General features: G+C 36.1%; 1 protein-coding gene across 1 annotated transcript; it reads right to left on the reverse strand.

Moving 5' to 3' along the window:
* Positions 1-16,772: 16,772 nt before the first annotated feature.
* On the reverse strand, positions 16,773-20,729 carry LOC131973224 (CD209 antigen-like protein A). The gene is made up of 6 exons (XM_059335202.1): positions 20,489-20,729; positions 19,909-19,995; positions 19,699-19,767; positions 17,980-18,122; positions 16,995-17,098; positions 16,773-16,917 (listed from the first exon to the last, which is right to left on the reverse strand). Exons 1-6 carry the CDS (start codon positions 20,727-20,729, stop codon positions 16,773-16,775), a joined length of 789 nt encoding a protein of 262 aa, XP_059191185.1.
* Positions 20,730-21,078: the final 349 nt, after the last annotated feature.

Here is a 21,078-nt window from a genome sequence, read left to right on the forward strand (position 1 = left end):
TATGTTGGTTTTTCTTTGATTTTTTATTCTGACTTACTGACCAACATTTTGAACCAAAAAGGAACAATTATTATTAGGTCATGTAGGTGAGGTTGTGCTGAAAAATATACCAACATGGCATTTAAACATATTTTTAAAGTGGAGTATACAGTCAGGATGAAAGGGATTCAGACATGGACGAAATAGCCCAAAACTCCATAGAGTTAAAAGGCAAAGGACTTAAATTTGTCGAGTTTATTAATGTTTATTAATGTTTATTAATGTTTATTAATGTTTTCTGATGTTAAAGATTAGCATCAGAAATACATGTAAACACAGGAGCAAAACATGTTTTCAGTAACTGAATAGAAAAACATTTTCAGCTTCTGTGATTTCAAAAAATTAAAACATCAATTGGCCTTTTAAAAAAGATGGAAGTAATAAGAAGGTTGGTGCAGCAAAGCAGGTTGAGTCTTGTTCAAATGTTCAAAGAAGAGGAAGAAGTCTACACGCTCTTATACAATATGAACAATGTGAGAGGGAGATTAACAAAAAGAAGGAAGTGATTAAATGATTCATTAACCTTTGAATCTTGTGACTCTTCTACCTGCATCATCACAGCAGGCCAGCAGACGTTTCGACTCGTCACAGTAGGAAAAGTTCAGCTGTCTCTAATTACATTAACGATGACTCAGTAAGTCAGGACAGTTTGAGCGACACCAGCAGCCTGAAACTGAAGCAGCTAAATGGAATTCAGCCATAACTTTTAAAGCTTTTCCTACTCAGATGAGGCGTCTTCAGGTTTACATTTCTTTGGAAGACAGTCAGTAAAGAGTGATAAAGAACTAATTATAATCTTTGAAATCTAGAAGTTCATCAGCTCATTTAACCAGAATGTCTGGATTGGTCTGACTGATGAAGAGGGAGAAAACAACTGGAAATGGGTCGATGGATCAGCAGCTTCCACAACGTAAGACATTTTATATTTATTATTTATTGACCGTCACTGTGTTACATTCATAATGTGTCAGAACAGGCAAACAAACAGTGACTACAGACTTCAATTGATTATTGATATATTAATTAATTAATTCAAGAGTTCTGGCCACAGTGAAATTATGTTTTGGAGGATCCAAGATGTGACTCAAGTCAAACACCTGAGCTTCCTGTGTTTGTTTATATGTAATGTTCTGTTAAAATCATAATTATACTGGGACCTAATAATAGCATGCTCTGATGTACAGTGATAACATTATTCATTTCTAATAATAATAATAGTGTTTGTTCATCTATAGGTACTGGAGAGGAGGCCAGCCTGATAGCAGAAATGAAGACTGTGTTGGGATTATTGGTTGGGCTCCTGCAGCAGCGAACTGGAATGATTTAAGATGCAGTGTTGGATTACACTTTATCTGTGAGATAATGTTTGTATAAAATCGAATTATTATTGTGTGCTTTTGGACTGATTCCACATACATTCTGCTCTCACACATGTAAAATATCAATAACATACTGTATGTTTCTCCTCTTCTGAATGATGCATCTCTCTGCTGTATGTTTACATTGACTCATGTGTCTAAGTGATACAATAAAACATTTGTCTCGGATGAAGCAATTTATAGTATGATTGACTGATTTGGGGCATCGCTTTTTTACATGTTAACATAAATGAAAAAGTCGTTTAATTGATTGAATCCCTGAAATTACTATTCTGGACACAGGGCCATAAAAGTCCTAAATAGATAATTAAGAAACATGTGTTTTCTTTGACAATAAACACTACATAATAGTTTCTGATAATCATCAGAAAGCTAACAAACAATTCACAATCCACAACTTCAACACTTTCACACTAAAAATAAATAAATGTGCAAATTAGGGGGAACTTTTTGTCCTGTTTTACAAATCTTTTTCCAAACATTTTAGTGTTATAGAGTAGAAACTTTTGAAACTTTTTTTTACATCCAATAAGTTTCCATGCCGTGCTCACTATCAGATAATAATAACAATCATGAAGAATCCATGTGTTTGATTTACCTCCAATCCAGGACCGGCTCTAGCTCATTTGGTGCCCTCGGCGAGATCCATTGGTGTTGAACAGCTCCGCTTACTGTTTCACGGAGGGGGGAACTCCCGTTTTTGTTTGCCCATGGTGCCAACCAGGCTATATAATACAACTGTCTGTCTATATAATTATTAACTTACAAGTTATTTCACAAAGAAGCACAGCTGGAGACCACTAACAAAGTTAGAGACAAGAGAGACGATGAAAGTGCAAAAGGTGCTTAACTGTCTTAAACCAGCGTTGCTTTATTTCAACCTAGCTAGCAAGCTAATACAAATGAAAAGTCTTCATACAAAACGGCATTTAAAAAAGATGACATAACGTTACCTTTATATTGGGACTTCTTCTCCTCCTCCTCTTTTCTTCTCTTTCGATACTGCGCACCGGAGAACTTTGACGGCCGTTTCATCTTGAAGATTTATCAAAACATAACGTGTCTGTCACTTGACGTGACCTGACCTCTGTGACAGCGATCTGACCGTCTAAAGGGGGGCAAGGCAATGACCACATGTCACATGACTCAGCACCACAAGTGACAAAATGTCATTGTTTATCTGTTTATTCATTTTGTTAATATTTATAATTTTCAAGACGGAACAAGAAGGGAGGGCGACATTGGGCATCGAAAATTATTGTTTTGTTTTTTTCTCCCTCGAGGGTGACTGGCGGCGCCCCTCCAGCAGATGGCGCTCTAGGCGACCGCCTATGTCGCCTATACCTAGAGCCGGCCCTGCTCCAATCCATGGACTCAGAAGTCTGCTGTCACTCAACCAATATAAAGGAAGCACAGGAACAAGTGTGCTACAATACAGTGTGGGTTTGACAGAAAAAATCTGAGCAGAGGATTTCTCACTTAATCCAAAAATGGAGCTACATTCATCATCAATATTGTTCCATCACTTGCGGTGTAATCACATTCGTTTGTAACAAATAATTACCAGCTACAACAATGTGGAAATGTTGAAACACCAGATCACAGTAACACCGTTAAAGCACAGGATCAATGTTAATAAAGATAATAATATTAACTAGAAAATTTCCTCTGGGGGAAATTTTGAAAGGGCCACGGGGGCTACTGCCGGTGTGTGTACACTATGATGAGATTCTTCAAAGATTTCAAACAATTAATACTAGTAATGTTATGACACTATTCCTCTTCAAGTATTTATTTATACAGCAAACTATGCCCTTTAACCTCAAAATGTGTGTGTGTGAAATATTTGTATCTGGAGGAGTGTGTGCGCTTACGCGCGCATATGTGTGTGTGTGTGTGTGTGCGTGCGTGTATCTTTAACTGTTATTACATTAAATGACCAGTGTGTGTGCGTGCGTGCGTGTATCTTTAACTGTTATTACATTAAATGACCAGTGTGTGTGCGTGCGTGTATCTTTAACTGATATTACATTAAATGACCAGTGTGTGTGTGTGTGCGTGTATCTTTAACTGATATTACATTAAATGACCAGTGTGTGTGTGTGCGTGCGTGTATCTTTAACTGATATTACATTAAATGACCAGTGTGTGTGTGTGCGTGCGTGTATCTTTAACTGATATTACATTAAATGACCAGTGTGTGTGTGCGTGCGTGTATCTTTAACTGTTATTACATTAAATGACCAGTGTGTGTGTGTGTGCGTGCATGTATCTTTAACTGTTATTACATTAAATGACCAGTGTGTGTGTGCGTGCGTGTATCTTTAACTGATATTACATTAAATGACCAGTGTGTGTGTGTGTGCGTGCGTGTATCTTTAACTGTTATTACATTAAATGACCAGTGTGTGTGTGTGTGTGTGTGCGTGCGTGTATCTTTAACTGATATTACATTAAATGACCAGTGTGTGTGTGTGCGTGCGTGTATCTTTAACTGTTATTACATTAAATGACCAGTGTGTGTGTGTGCGTGCGTGTATCTTTAACTGTTATTACATTAAATGACCAGTGTGTGTGTGTGTGTGTGTGTGTGTGTGTGTGTGTGTATCTGTAACTGTAATCACATCAAAACATCAAAGCGTGGGGTCGACCAATCAGAGCAGAGCAATCAACGGAATTAACAGCTGTGGAATCTTCTGGCAGAGTGAAAGCAGTCAGAGGTGGGCAGAGTGAAATTTCTACAAAATTTTGGGCAGTTTCTCGCGACTTACGTCACGAAAAATTCGTATTCTGTAGAGAAAAGTAATAGCACACCGATCCCGTACAAACTGCACGTTTTGATATACAATTTGTCCTGCAACTCTTCAAGTTGTAGGACTAGTAGCAGGACGAAATTGCGTCCGGAAGAGGAAGAAGAAACAATCCAAAAAAAAAAAAATCTTCGCCCCGAGCACTGGTCCCTACAGCTATTGCTGTATGCAGAGCCAGCAAGGCCGAAAATACACGACATAATAAGACAGGAAGTGGACCGTTTCATCAGAAACTCCTCTAGAGTTTGACAGAAATCGAATCATGTTCAGTAAAGATCCATCAGTTGATCCGTGATGTCCAGCTGCAGGTTGGTCCTAAGGTCTGGAGTGAGGCCCTCTGGAATAATTGTAATGAACTGTTAGCTGATCACTTCCACAATTAAGCAGTTGGACACAAAGTAAACAAAAGGGTGAATGTACTCGCTTTTAGTTAATAATTCAACAATACAGAGATAATTGATGAGAGCTTCCATGTTCACTTCCCCTGTTTACTTCCCTGCAATTCAACTCATGTAGCCAAATTACCTCTACAGCATCATGATATAAATGTTAAATCACAGTGGGACTGGTCAGAGCACAACACAGTCATTCTGAGTGTTTTCAGCTGAAGTGAGAAAACATGTCTGAGGATATCTACGCCAAGCCAGACCTCACCAAGAAAGTTAGATTTCAGGCCGGTGAGAAGGAGGACGGAAACACAGACGACTGTGATGACATCGACAGTGTGAGGATTTATGACAACTGCTGGGCAGAAGAGAGCACGCCACAGGACAAATCACAGGACAAATCACAGGACAAAACACAGGACAAATCACAGGACAAATCACAGGACAAATCACAGGACAAAACACAGGACAAAACAGGAGAAAAATCAGAGGACAACACTACTGAGGACCAGCAGCAAAGTATCTATCTATCTATCTATCTATCTATCTATCTATCTATCTATCTATCTATCTATCTATCTGTCTGTCTGTCTGTCTGTCTGTCTGTCTGTCTGTCTGTCCGTGTCTCATATATGTCCTACATATAATATATCGAATATTGTTTTTGCCGTGAGATTAGAGTTACTAACTAGAGATAAAAAAACATTTATGATCCTAAAAGATAGCTAAAACCAACTCTTAATTGTTAACTTCACTGTAAAAAAAACAAAAAAAGCTGTTGTTTTTGCGGTAAAAAAAAAACGCAGCTGTAATTGCCAGAACTTAATATATATATTTTAAAAATATATTACGGTAAAATTATATTAGCACTGTTGATTTCATGTTTAAGATTGCCATTTTATTCCATATCTTACCATTAAAAAAAAGAAGTTTTTCCATCAAAAGAAACGCTGTTCTGCCATATAATTGACAAGAAAAAAACTTTATAATTGCTGCATAAATTAAAGATTTTACCATTAAATATTACAGTATATTTCTGTTAGAGATATGGTGTTAAGTACATTTAACAGTGAGAAATTTTTTTTTTTACAAAAAATAAATGCAAAAATGATGGCTTGTATATATATTACAGTATAGTTTTTGCTACAAACACGGTGCCAGAGTATTTTACAGTGGAGTAATGTATTTTTTTTTAAAAATAACTGTAAAATAATAACTAAAAAATACTGTTTTGACTGATATATACATTTACAGTGTTTCATTGTTACTTACACATTAACGTATTTATCATTTTACGGTCTTTTACTGTCGTGGTTTAGCAGTTTTTTCACCATAAAAATGTACAGACATTTTTTACAGTGTTCTAACTAAGCAGAACAGCATATCTCCGTATTAAATGTAAATTTTGACTATAGCCTCTCTGATCAGCTGTGTATTTGTGCCTGCAGTCTCTTCAGTCAGTGTGAGTCCAGGAAAGAGGACTTGTCTGGGAGCTGCTGCAGTGTTTCTGGGGCTGCTGTCTCTTCTCCTCCTGGTGGCCCTCATTGTCCTGCTGGTCCTATGTGAGTTTTCTCAATTCATCTATTCTGATCGATGGTTGTGACACAGTAACCATATGCAAACTGTATTTCCTCAAATAGTAGCCAGGGCTTCTATTAATAAAAAATCAGTTTGGGACCCGGCTAATAATAGGGGCAGGCTATTATTTGAAGGAGGCTTTTATTAATAAAAGAAAATCAGAGCAGCTCTGACCGGCACTTTTTAGAGTGTTTTACACAGCGCATTGTAGCCAGTTACCTGGATGTCGGCCATATTGGAAGTACTGGGATGTAAACAAACAATGAACAGCACGCTGAATGTTCATTTGAAGCAGGATTTAAAATGTCTAAACTACTAAAAAGCCCAGAAGAACGTGCGTAAACGGCTCGACTTTACAGAGAATGACTAGGACAGCAGGAGGAACAACCATATTTACCTACAGTACTAACTCGTGTGGCCAAACTTCTAAATACAGGTGTGGAAATCCGTCAAATGATTTTTCCTGAATGGTGTTCTCCGTAGCATCACCTCCGCGGTTGGAGTTAGGATTTCAGTTTAAGGTTAGGCCTTGTAGAGAGAACTGTTTGGGGTTAAGGTAAACTTGGGCTCATGTTAACAACTTAAAGGAGGACTGGTTGGGGTCAGGGGTCAGGGTGGCGCAGGTTAAGGTAAGGGGGACACATATCGACGGGGGAACAGACTTTGACATAACACCGGTAAGACACCCGGCTTATAAAAGAGGCCGGCTTTTATTGACTAAAAATGTATTTTACACCCAGTTACTAAATGAGGCCGGTTATTAATAGGGGCCCGGCTTTAAATTGAGGAAATACGGTATATGATGTAAGTGATCCTTGAGCTTTCCTCATGCTGGATCTTTGTTTTGTCAGTCATTCCAGAAAGACATCAACTGACCAAAGAGAGAGACGAACTACAGACAAGTTACAGTGAAATGAGAAGCCTCAACCACAACCTGACCAACGAGAGAGACGAAATGAAAAGCCTCAATCACAACCTGACCAACGAGAGAGACGAAATGAAAAGCCTCAATCACAACCTGACCAGAGAGAGAGAAGAAATGAGAAGCCTCAATCACAACCTGACCAGAGAGAGAGATGAACTACAAAAATATATTGGTGAGTAGAAAATATCATCATTCCAATGAGAGTAATACTTTGAAACATTTTGGAAATTTCACTTATTCGCCTTCTTGCCAGTAATTTGGTGAGTGGCTCGTTATCTATGTGCAGTAAAGCTGGATCAGCAGCCAGTTAGCTTAGCTTAGCACAAAGACTGGAATCAAGAGGAAACAGCTAGCCTGATGTAGATAGCCAGTGCGGTCCTGTTCAGACCAAACGAGGTGTAAGATGTTTTGAGTGAGCTTTAGAAGTGCTGGGAGGCATTTCTGCCTCCTTCAAACTGAGCTGTTCCTCCTGTTTTACAGTCTTTATGCTAATTTAAGCTAACCTGCTGCTGGTGGTAGCTTCATTTTTACAAAGTGGTCTTCTCTTCTAACCCTCAGAATTAATGTGAGTTGGCATATTCCCCAAGGTGTCAAAATATTCCTACAACAAGGATTTATTTTAAGCAACTCTTTAAACGGTACACTTTTTTTTTTTAGCTAATTCAGACAGAAGGACAGATGGCTGAAGGCTCATATATACTCCACAAGAACAGATGATTTTGATAAGAAAGAATGTTCTGTTTAGGCACAATAGCCACTTTGTTAGGATTAAGTTTAGGGTTAGGGAAAGATCCAGTGGGCCTTCAGAACAACCACATGACACCAATATTTCTGCCTGATGCTCTGTATTGTGTTTTGACTCCATGTCACAGTGTTATATACAGTATTGTAACAAAAGAACATCTTTCTCTGCTGTTAAACAGAGACAACGTGCTGTCCTGACGAGTGGATGAAGTTTGGCAAGAGTTGTTATTGGATGTCCACCTCAGAGGAAGACTGGTCTAGCAGCAGAAGAGACTGTGAAACTCTTGGTGGACACCTGGTGATCATATCGAGTCCAGAGGAACAGGTGAGTGACTGGATGTTTCTTTCTCTTGGTTTTTCACTTTTGATTTATTCTCCATAAACATAGTCATGTTTTTAAAAACAGTTTTTGTGTATTTTGTAGTCATTTGTGTCTTTTTTTAAGTCATTTTGTGTCTTTTCTTAAGTCATTTTGTGTCTTTTTTTTTTTAAGTCATTTTGTGTCTTTTTTTAGTCATTTAGTGTCTTTTTGTGTCTTTTTTTGGTCATTTTGTGTCTTTTTGTGTATTTCTTAGTCATTTTATGTCTTTTTTTTTGGTAATTTTGTGTATTTTTTGGTCATTTTGTGTATTTTTGTGTATTTTTTTGGTCATTTTGTGTGTTTTTGTGTATTTCTTAGTCATTTTGTGTCTTTTTTGTCATTTTGTGTTTTTCTTTAGTCATTTTGTGTCTTTTTTTGGTCATTTTGTGTCTTTTTTAGTCCCTTAGTCCAACATAAAATGTGATTTTGAATCTTTTTTTTACTTTCAAAACACTATCATGCTCATTAAAGAAATGTTGCAAATTTGAACAAAGGTGTCAAATCTACCATATAAGAGGGTTCCATCCAGTTCTATCATTTGATACTAAATCTATTTGAGCTTGTCTCCAGTTTTACTTGGTATATCATCATCAAACTGAAACTGGCCTCATGGAGTTTACAGCCAGAACTTTAGAGGTAAATTTACAGTAGGGCTCCACGCTGCTTTGATTTCTAGTCTGGATGTGATGAAGAAGTCATGATTTGGAGCTTTTGGACACTCCACAGGGTTAAAAGGCAAAGGATTTAAACTTGTCGAGTTTATTAAACTAAAGATTAGCATCAGAAATAGATGTAAACACAGGAGCAAAACATGTTTTCAGTAACTGAATAGAAAAACATTTTCAGCTTCTGTGATTCTGAATGAGGAAAAATTAAAACATCAATTGGCCTTTTAAAGTAATGATGATGGAAGTAATAAGAAGGTTGGTGCAGCAAAGCAGGTTGAGTCTTCCTGAAATGTTCAAAGAAGAGGAAGAAGTCTACACGCTCTTATACAATATGAACAATGTGAGAGGGAGATTAACAAAAAGAAGGAAGTGATTAAATGATTCATTAACCTGTGAATCTTGTGACTCTTCTACCTGCATCATCACATCATTAACGATGACTCAGTAAGTCAGGACAGTTTGAACGACACCAGCGGCCTGAAACTGAAGCAGCTAAATGGAATCCAGCCATCATTTTTATATTGTTTAAACCAGGGATGGGCAACTGGAGGCCCGGGGGCCGCATACGGCCCGCACCCTCACTTGAAGTGGGCCTCAGTACAACTCAAGGTTATTATAGTTAACGAAAAGTAACGAAATATCAAAAACTAGAATTGAAAAAACATTTTTTTTGTCATTTTTTTGTTAACTGAAATAAAAATACAAACTAGAGTTTTTTAAAAATGATAACTAACTGAAACTGTATTTTGTGGTTACAAAACTAACTAAAACTAAAATTAGAGTGAAAATGTCCTTCGTTTTCATCTTTGTCAACTTTTTTCATACGTAAACCTTTTTGGTTGATATGAAATCTATTTCATCTATCTGGTTTTATGACTTAATAAACTTATTGGGGCTGAGATGGATCAGACAAAGGAAATAAAGGAAACATTTATTGTGACCTTATTGAATCTGGCACCCAACAAATACCCCATTACAAAACAACTACAACTAATAAAAACTAAACTAAAACTAAACATTTTCCAAAAAATAAAAACTAATTAAAACTAGCAAACTCACTCTAAAAACTCATTAAAACTAACTGAATTTGAAAAAACAAAAAACTAAATTAAAACTAAAACTAATGCAAAATCCAAAACTATTATAACCTTGGTACAACTACATGCATTTGAGCATTAAATCTTAAAAGTGCAGTGTAAAAATGCACAAAATTACTTCTTGTAATTAATGTTGGTCTGCTGTTCTTGCACTGAAAACAAAAGAAATCACAGTAAGTGGTTATTTTTTATTTGCTTCCATCCTTTTGTATTCCTATTTATACTGTTATACATGCATTTGAGCATGAAATATGTTAAGTTACTGCACTGTAAACATGTTTAAAGTGTCAGTTTCATCATATCTGGTTAAGTGATGCTCCTATATGTGGCCCTGTGGTAGTGAACATGATAAACTGTGGCCCCCTGCAGCATTTAAGTTGCCCATCCCTGATTTAAACCTTTAAAGCTTCAGCTACTCAGATGAGGCGTCTTCAGGTTTTACATTTCTTTGGAAGAACAGTCAATAAAGAGTGATAAATAACTAATTATAATCTTTGAAATCTAGGAATTCATCAGCTTGTTAAACCAGCGTGTCTGGATTGGTCTGACTGATGAAGAGACTTTTGGAGGATTCAAGATGTGACTCAAGTCAAACACCTGAGCTTCCTGTGTTTGTTTATATATTTTGTATATATATAATAATAGTTTTTGTTCATCTATAGGTACTGGAGAAGAGGCCAGCCTGATAATGGTAACCGTTGGTATACAAATGAAGACTGTGTTGAGCTTGTAGGTCGGGATCCTGCAACAGCAAACTGGAATGATTTGCCATGTGGTGAAGAATTACACTTTATCTGTGAGATGATGTTTAAATAAAATCTAATTATTATTGTCTGCTTTTGGACTGATTCCACATCTGTTTTGTTTTCACACATGTAAAATATCAATAACATCCTAACATCCTGTTTGTTTCTCTTCTTCTGAATGATGCATCTCTCTGCTGTATGTTTATATTAATTCATGTGTCTAAGTGATACAATAAAACATTTGTCTCGGATGACGCAATTTATAGTATGATTGACTGATTTGGGGCATCGCTTTTTTACATGTTGATGTAACCTGGACGTGTGTCCCTCTCTCTTATAGAAGAGATCAATGCTGCTGACCTAAGTATAATATCTACAATATCTAAATCTAGGGTCTGTATTAAAAATCTTAGACCTAGGACCATACAGCTCAGAATTATCACAGGTTTACTCAGATTCACACTCACTGATCTTCTAGGTTTGGGAAAGGAGATTGGCAGTAGCAGACCCTGTAAGGGAGTAAATAAGACCTCCAACCCACACAACACACCGGACCACAGCTTTATTAAACAGAAAATTATCTTTATGTAAATATCATGTTCAGTTTCATTTACATTCTGTTAAAGTAGAAATATCTTCATGTAAAAATAATTAGCTCAAATAAACAAAAAAATGTAAACCACCAGAATGGATGTAAAACAAAAATAAAGTATTTCAATATGTGAAAAAAAAATTAGGAAAATAATAAAAGAAAAATGGGCATTTGTTTTAGGAAAAAAATAATAAATGTGGTACCACTTCACTGTTTCTCAGTTATACTCTTTTAAATTCACTTAAAGTCGTTTGTCTTCCCGGTTTGAACCATTTTACTTTGAATGTTTCTCCGTCGTCAACCTTCAGTTATGATGTCAGTTTTTTCAGTTATCAGTTTATCTTGGTTGTCAACTGTCATTTATTGGTTAGTCTTGTGCCCAAGAACAAAAAATAACCCGAGTTTCAGGCGGAATAAAGTAGCAAAAAAATGGGTAAAGAGCTTCTCAGGTGGGTTTCCTTTTGTTTTGGTTCCTACCTTCCTCCTGGTACGACAAGCATCCTCGTGTCGATGTGCTGACACGCAGAAGCATCGTCGAACAGCAATGAAGTCCTGGACCACGGTGAAGCAGCTCCTCACATGGCACAGACAGAAAAAAAAAACAGTCTGCACACAAGTATGCAGAACAGTTAGACTTTCACACTTTTTAAATGTCTTTTTCCCTTAATGTCCTTGTTTCTAAAATTAAAATAAATAAAGTGCATTTTAACTAGTTAAACCATACATATGAGTTAAATAATCCCTTTTTTAACACTTGAAATAAATTGCAATTTATGCTGCTTAAATCATGAAAAATATACCGTACATTGTAACACTTTGAATGTAAACAACATATTTATCTGCATCACTCGCAGTTGGGATTACAACAACATAGCCTCGTTAGGAGGCCGCGGCTGAATTAGAGGGAGAAACAAAGTGCAAAACACTCATCAAAATAATCAACATAAAAGCATCACATTGTCACAATATTATGAAAAAAACACACATCCATTATGATTAAACATTTATCGACTATTCTGGCTATTTATTTATTTTTCAATGCATCGAACCGCAATGATAGTGCTAATCAGGCCAGCTGACAGTCTTGCCTGGGCCCAGGACGAGATTATCTTAGATGGGCCCCCCGCGCCCAGATCTCTCCTTTTCTCTTGCTGTTCCTCTCCTCTCCTCTTTCCTTATAAGCCATGACTAAATGTGCAGCTATTTACCCTGCAGATTATGAGTGTATATTTTGAAATAAGGGGCTAATTCCCATCTTTCAAGTATAATATCCCTGATTTACAAAAAGCTTTTTTGCAGATAGCCTATTTGTGCAATGAGCTTTATGTATCTATTTTATTCTTAAAAATAAATTAAATATTAATTTAATAAAACATTGCAAGCAAAAACATTCTCTCCTGTTCCTCTCCTCTCCTCTCCTCTCCTCACATCTCTCTTTGACAAGAGACAATAATGGTTAAGATTAACAAACTACACATGCGCTGTTGCTAAATACACTCTTCATATGTATTGGAATTCTGACACTAGCAGGAAAATAACTGACTAAATAAATAAACTATAAATGACTCTCTCTCTCTCTCCCTCCTCTCCTCCCGCATCACTCTCTCTGTCACCGGACAGCTGCTGGATCTCTCCCCTCTCTGTCTCATCCTCTCTGACGGAGCTACCAAACTTTGTTTCTGTCAAAGATAACGTGTTGTGTCAGGCTTTCATACAAGCTAATGGACGTTAACATTAGAGCGAGCATGTTAGGTTACGTTACAAGGCTGTAAACATTGGCTGCGCTGTTTCTTACCTTGCTCTACGTTCACTTTACTAGTCCCAGCTTCACCGTCACCACCTTTTAAAAAATATTTGTTCATAAAATCTTTAAGGCCTCCATTTTCTTCTTCTCTTCTTCTCTTTTCTTTCCGTTTCTGAGCACCGGACTTGTGTTGACCGGACATTTTGAGCGAACTTCAAATCAAACATCAAAGTTTGATCAGCCAAACCATTTTTGTGTTGGGGGGGTTCTTGACCACTAGTTCAAGGACAATTAGGAAGAAAACAAATAAAAAGCTTTTAACTCAAATAAATATTACACATATTTTTTCCACAAATAGGCCTATTTCATTTTATTTTTTTAATCATTCCATAATTTAATGAGGGCCCAGTTCTGCCCCCCCCCCCCCCTCCCCCCCCCCCCCCGGGCCCGGGACAGCAGACCCGTTTGTCCCCCCCTATCGGCGGGCATGGGTACATACATACATAAATAAGGTCCCATCACTAGAATGTATATAAATAAGGTCCCATTACTAGGCTGTATATAAATAAGGTCCCATCACTAGAATGTATATAAATAAGGTCCCATTACTAGGCTGTATATAAATAAGGTCCCATCACTAGAATGTATATAAATAAGGTCCCATTACTAGGCTGTATATAAATAAGGTCCCATCACTAGAATGTATATAAATAAGGTCCCATTACTAGGCTGTATATAAATAAGGTCCCATCACTAGAATGTATATAAATAAGGTCCCATTACTAGGCTGTATATAAATAAGGTCCCATTACTAGACTGTATATAAATAAGGTCCCATTACTAGACTGTATATAAATAAGGTCCCATCACTAGAATGTATATAAATAAGGTCCCATCACTAGAATGTATATAAATAAGGTCCCATTACTAGACTGTATATAAATAAGGTCCCATTACTAGACTGTATATAAATAAGGTCCCATCACTAGAATGTATATAAATAAGGTCCCATCACTAGAATGTATATAAACAAGGTCCCATTACTAGACTGTATATAAATAAGGTCCCATCACTAGAATGTATATAAATAAGGTCCCATTACTAGACTGTATATAAACAAGGTCCCATTACTAGACTGTATAAAAATAAGGTCCCATCACTAGAATGTATATAAATAAGGTCCCATCACTTGACTGTATATAAATAAGGTCCCATCACTAGACTGTATATCAACAAGGTCCCATTACTAGACTGTATATAAATAAGGTCCCATTACTAGACTGTATATAAACAAGGTCCCACTACTAGGCTGTATATAAATAAGGTCCCATTACTAGACTGTATATAAATAAGGTCCCATCACTAGAATGTATAAAAATAAGGTCCCATCACTAGAATGTATATAAATAAGGTCCCATTACTAGACTGTATATAAACAAGGTCCCATTACTAGACTGTATATAAATACGGTCCCATCACTAGAATGTATATAAATAAGGTCCCATCACTTGACTGTATATAAATAAGGTCCCATCACTAGACTGTATATAAACAAGGTCCCATTACTAGACTGTATGTAAATAAGGTCCCATTACTAGGCTGTATATAAATAAGGTCCCCTCACTAGACTGTATATAAATAAGGTCCCATTACTAGGCTGTATATAAATAAGGTCCCATCACTTGACTGTATATAAATAAGGTCCCATCACTAGACTGTATATAAACAAGGTCCCATTACTAGACTGTATGTAAATAAGGTCCCATTACTAGGCTGTATATAAATAAGGTCCCATCACTAGACTGTATATAAATAAGGTCCCATCACTAGACTGTATATAAATAAGGTCCCATCACTAGACTGTATATAAATAAGGTCCTATCACTAGACTGTATATAAATAAGGTCCCATCACTAGACTGTATATAAATAAGGTCCTATCACTAGACTGTACATAAATAAAGTCCCATCACTAGACTGTATATAAATAAGGTCCCATTACTAGACTGTATATAAATAAGGTCCTATCACTAGACTGTATATAAATAAGGTCCCATCACTAGACTGTATATAAATAAGGTCCCATCACTAGACTGTATATAAATAAGGTCCCATTACTAGACTGTATATAAATAAGGTCCCATTACATGATATCATGACATCATATATGTGTGTGTGTGTGTGTGTGTGTGTGTGTGTGTGTGTAGATTGATGCTAAGGACATCAAAACTATGAAAGAATGTACACATGGACTAATGTAGTAAAAAAAAAAGAAGTGTTAAACAAACCAGAATGTTTGATTACAGCTTTACACACTTCTGCATTCTCTCAGTCAGATTCATGAGCTGTCACCTGGATGGTTTTCACTTAACAGGTACGTCTTATCCAAAGTTCATTTGTGGAATTTCTTGACTTCTTAATGACAAAAATCCTCCCATTATGCAGATAAAATGCATTTTTGTTTATTTTATTCAGGCAATAATAATCATGACGTAACTCAAAATCCATTTGGAATTTTTAATTTCAAGCTTGGAAAGACAGTGTCTCCTAAACTGACAAAATAAATACAAAGTCAGTTTCTTTTTTTTAAAAAGCAAGGGATATATTAAATATTCAAAATTTGGCAGAAATGACAGTTTCAAAAATAATTAAAGCTGAAAGCGGCGTTGAACGGGTCCTCACCCGTCAACACACAATTGTTTTGAGAAATGCATTAACTGTTGCAAACTGCAAATGTAAATAGTGATGTGAGAAATGCACCAAAGCGACTGAGAAAAACTGTAACAAACAAACAAACAAACACCTTCTAACACACACTTTTAACTTCCATACCAAATTCAAGCCTCCAATTCTGCCCTACAAAGTCTAACTGCAACTAGCAAAGGGTTAAACTGAGAAAACTGCTTTAAAGTTTTTTAACGTTTTTTAACTGGCCAGCCAAATGGGTTGTAGGTAGGTCAGTGATATGACACTTATTTCTACATGTATTGATGATGTCATTTTTATGCTCAAAAATCAGGAAGATTTATTTGACCTTTGACCCCGAAGATGTAGTTACTGCACTCTGGTTTTGCTGTAAAAGGTTCTAATATTAATGTTGTTGTCTTATTTCAGCGTTTATATTTTGTTTTCAGTGAATAAACATTTTCCAATTTATTTTGTTATGAGTGTATTTAGAAGTGTTTAACAACTCTATTAGAAGATTTCTGTATTTTAGACTTAATATTATGAGGTAATGTTATATTTTAGTCTTGATATAATTTATCCCCCCTTTATACTTAATCACTATCTAGATAATAATTTCCCCTTCTAATAAACTTATAAACTCTATTATTCTTGTATTCACTATTCAACACAATGAATAAATACAAGACTACACTGTATCTCAGTCAAAACAGACCATCTGCTTTGGTTTTTAGTTGGATTTTGTAGTTACTGTAATTTTTATATAATTATTTCTCTGAAATAAAGCAAAATTGAAATCTAAAACTTTGTCACAAGATTAAACAGACATCAAGGAGTTCATTTTAGTTATGACTCAATTTCGACCAAAAAAGTAGTAACTGCAGTTAGACTTTGTAGGGCAGAATCTACGGCTGCTAGAGGGAGGAGAATGTTTGTGTGTTTCAAAAAAGTGTGTAAAAAAAAAAAAGAAGATAAAAAGCTATTTTTTGGTGCTTATCACAGAATATTTACAAATGACATTAGACATCCATAGGTTTTTCACAGATCCAGTGTCCCGAGGTAGAACAGTCATCATCATGCCAACTGTTCAGCTCTCCATGCTGAAATGTGTTGACACAATTCTCCTTCCACGTATATTTGTTGGGCTGGCCTGGATACCAAAACCTGTTCAAAAACAGACAAACCTGGAATTATTGCAGAACATGATGCAGAAAATAGCATTAAAGAAATAAAAGTCTTACCCTGAGCTGTTCAGAACTGAACCATCTACCCATCTCCATGTTCCCTCTTCTTCTCTGTCAGTCAGACCGATCCAGAATCCCTTGTTGAAGGAATTAATGAATACCTGCAATGTAAAGAAAAAAAGATACAATGTGGGTTGTTACAATGAAATGGGTTCTGATGTTTTATCTGCCGTTATTGGCCTATCACAGACATATTGTATCTATGAAAACATGAAATATAATGCAGTTGACAATGTTTGGAGTGATATAGGAATCATGTCATGAAGCTATTTCTTTTATTTTTAATTATTTTTTAAATGGTCAGCATTTGACTGCTACTGGACATATAGTACTGATGTTTATTTAGCTTTAATTCATTATTTTTTCCCTCAGTTTTCATTTGTACAATTGGTTGACAGTGTAACACATTGTATATATAATGTATAATAATGTTAAATATGTTTTAACAATTGTATTTGTTTATGAAAGCAGCCTTTCACTTTATCATCCGCCAAAATTGTCTCAAAAATCCCATTTCTCTTATATTATATATATATATAATGTTCCTAAATGTTATTTAGCTCTTGTTTAAATTGTTAATACTTTTTTATATTTCAGCTTGTTTAAATTGTACATTTTTAATACATATATATATATAAATATATACAGGTATATATATAAATAAATATATATATATATATATAAACACGTATATATATATATATATATATATATATATATATATTGTTTAATTGTTAATACCTTTCTTAAATATTTCTAGTTTATATTGCTTGTTTGTTATTTATTGTTATTTTTATTGAAGCTCTCTATCTTGCTATCCACTTTGCTGCTGTAACACTAAACATTTCCCTGTTGTGGGATTAATAAAGGAAAATCTTATTTTATCTAATATCAGTGGGGCTTTAGTTCTTACTACAGTATTAACTCAAAGGATTAATAAGAATGTCAACAACAACAAAATCTTTAACTTCTTTTCTTTTACCTGCTCTTCTTCGTTGGTTACAATGACTAGATCTGCCCCTCTGTCTCTGCAGTCCTGTCTGCTGTCCTCCCAGCTCTTCCATCCAGAAGAAATGTAATAAAAACTGTTGCTGAATGACTTGCAGCCGTCTTTACAGAAGTGATCTGCAAGCAATTCAGGAAGTAAACGTGTTAAAACGCCCACTGCAAACACACACAAACAGCTTCAGTCAGATGCATACAAGTCAAAGTCTAAACTCACTGAATTCAGCCAAAGTTTGGCTTCTGTTTTCAGCCCAGCTCCTGCTGAGGGTCTGCAGTTTAAATCTGTCTGCAAGGAAAAATAAACTGTTCTCATCCATAACCAGTGTTCATTTAACTGCACAGGACATTAAAAACAATTGTTGACATATTGTACAGGACATTGACAGTTTTTTTCAGTCACATTGGTGCATTTCTCACATCACTATTAACATTTGCACAACAGTTAATACATTTCTCAAAACAATTAGTACAACCTGCAAAACCTAGTTGATAACCTGCAGAAGCGTGTCACTTGCTCAAAATGGATCATAGCTCATTCCTCAAAAGCAAGTATTCATGTCAATGAAAGTGTCAGTGACATCAAGACGAAAAGTCCTGACACCATGTTTATGAACCAGATAGTCAAATGTCTCTGTCATGTTTTCATTATGACAGTTTACTCTGGAAATGTTTTCAATGCAGAAAAGTCAGATCTTGGTGACGCTACCTGAAAATGCTCCAGACAGACTATATAATATTTACAGCCATTTGAAAACTACAGTAAAGTTACACATTACTGTATTTAGTGAGGTAACTGAGTACAACACACTGAATATGTTTCACATTTTCACTGCACATGCTCTTTTCAATTCTCATTTGTTTACAGCATTGTGCAAAAGGAGAAAAACACCTTATTTACAACAAACATAAAGTCCCTTTGTGAGCTGTAACAGTGTCACAGTGTTGTAGAAATGGTCCTCACTATGTCCTGCTGGTTCATATATGTTGTAAAGTGTTTATGGTTTATGGATTCAGCTCTGAGTGATTGTAGAGAAGTGGCTTATCATTGGTTCAACTAATGCTTCACACAGCCTTCTCATCAGTGAAAGCTGAGCTTCACCTGAGAGAAATTGTTCAATTCTGGAGACATTTTCAGTAAAAAATAAATCTTTTAAAAAATCTATAAAATTAGCTTGACAGGTTTTGACAACTAGTTCAACATTTTTGTATGTAACGACTCAATCAATGAAATGAGGACGATTATTTTTATATGGAATGACTTCAGCATTCACATGTATAGTTAATTTTGACTGACATGACATAAGATATGATAATGTTATAAAACAGCAGAGAGTTGTATGAAAGCACTTGATGCATGTCCAAAAGCATTTGTAATTTGTTGGAAGGAATTATCAATAGAATTATTATTATTAATTAAATAGGAGAAACTGTTACTATGATGAGCACAAATGACTAAATGTTGTGGAGGTTGAACTAACTGTTGCGCAAATGTTAATATTGATGTGAGAAATGCACCAAACTGACTGAGAAAAACTAAAAACAAGAAATGTAATAAAAAACTGTTGTTGAATGACTTGCAGCCGTCTTTACAGAAGTGACCTGCAAGCAATTCAGGAAGTAAACGTGTTAAAACGCCCACTGCAAACACACACAAACAGCTTCAGTCAGATGCATACAAGTCAAAGTCTAAACTCACTGAATTCAGCCAAAGTTTGGTTTCTGTTTTCAGCCCAGCTCCTGCTGAGGGTCTGCAGTTTAAATCTGTCTGCAAGGGAGAATAAACTGTTCTCATCCATAACCAGTGTTCATTTAAATGCTCAGGACATTAAAAACAATTGTTGACATGATGCTGGTGACTGGAGTGCAAATATTGTAATCTTAGACAACATAAATGTTCATTTCTTACAGTGGAGTCCAGTGCCTGTGATGCCGGCCAGGAGGAGATAAAACAGCAGCACCAGGCACACAGCAACAACCCTGAAAAAAGTCCTGCCTGGGTGGAAAATATAACATTTTAATAGTAACTACAACATTTCTAAAGACATTTTAAGTGTGCTTGACTCTGACCTATGACTCTCACCCATACATTGTTAGATTACAATATGAATTTTCTGTCTGAAAGTAGCGTGAAACTCGTCAGTTTTTGTCTAAAACTCGTCTGTTAATGTGTAAAACTGATCAGTTAGTGTAAACTGACAGTTTTCAGTTAGTGTGTGTGTGTGTTTGGGGGGTGGGGTGGGGGTCCACCAATCAGAGCAGCATTTGCGGCCTCGAGCGCAGTTCGAGGGGGGGGCATGTTTTTGCTGAATCATTTGAAAACCGTTTCCCAAAAAGAAAAGTCATAGCAGGAAAAAAACAAAATACGGGAGAAACGAAAGAATAAAATCTAGGATTAAGCCCGGTGAATAGTATATAGTGTGTTCTTTCAAGCACACTCAATTAAACAGCAAAGGTCATATGGACATGAGTGTGTGTGAGTAACTCACCTGGCTGCTGCTGCACTGAACTCTGTGTTGCAGCTTTGTGACCCTCGTTGCTGTCTGTGCTGTAATAAATAGCCACTGTCCTCTCGTCCGCCTCATCGTTCTCTCCAGCTGTAATTAAGACAAATTTTTCCATTTTCTGTTGTTCACCAAGATCGTTGTCAGAAATGGTCTCAGACATCTCTATTTGTCCGCCTCTTGTTTCTACACACTTTGAGTTCTGTCCAGTATCACACTTCCTCATATGCTGAGCGTAGTTTTTTCTCACCTTTTCTGTCTGTGGTAGACTTTATTCTTTATTCATCCTGTGGTTGGCTCAGCACCCAGCTGACAGGATGTTTCATCAGCTTCTGTGTGGCGCTAGAGCAAAGTTAAAAGTATTTATAACATTGTTCATTTATAACATGAACAAGATTCAACTGATGGACACCTAGCAATCACTAATACTTCCGAAGAAATGAATAATTATCAGAGCATTTAGGTTGTTGTTTGTCGTTAATGCTACACAGTGGTGGAATGAAACTTTCATCTTGATGTCACTGACATTTTCATTGACATGAATAAATGTATTAACTATTGTGCAAATGTTGATA

The sequence above is a fragment of the Centropristis striata genome, chromosome 1 (genome assembly GCF_030273125.1).
Source record: "Centropristis striata isolate RG_2023a ecotype Rhode Island chromosome 1, C.striata_1.0, whole genome shotgun sequence".
NCBI lineage: Eukaryota > Metazoa > Chordata > Actinopteri > Perciformes > Serranidae > Centropristis > Centropristis striata.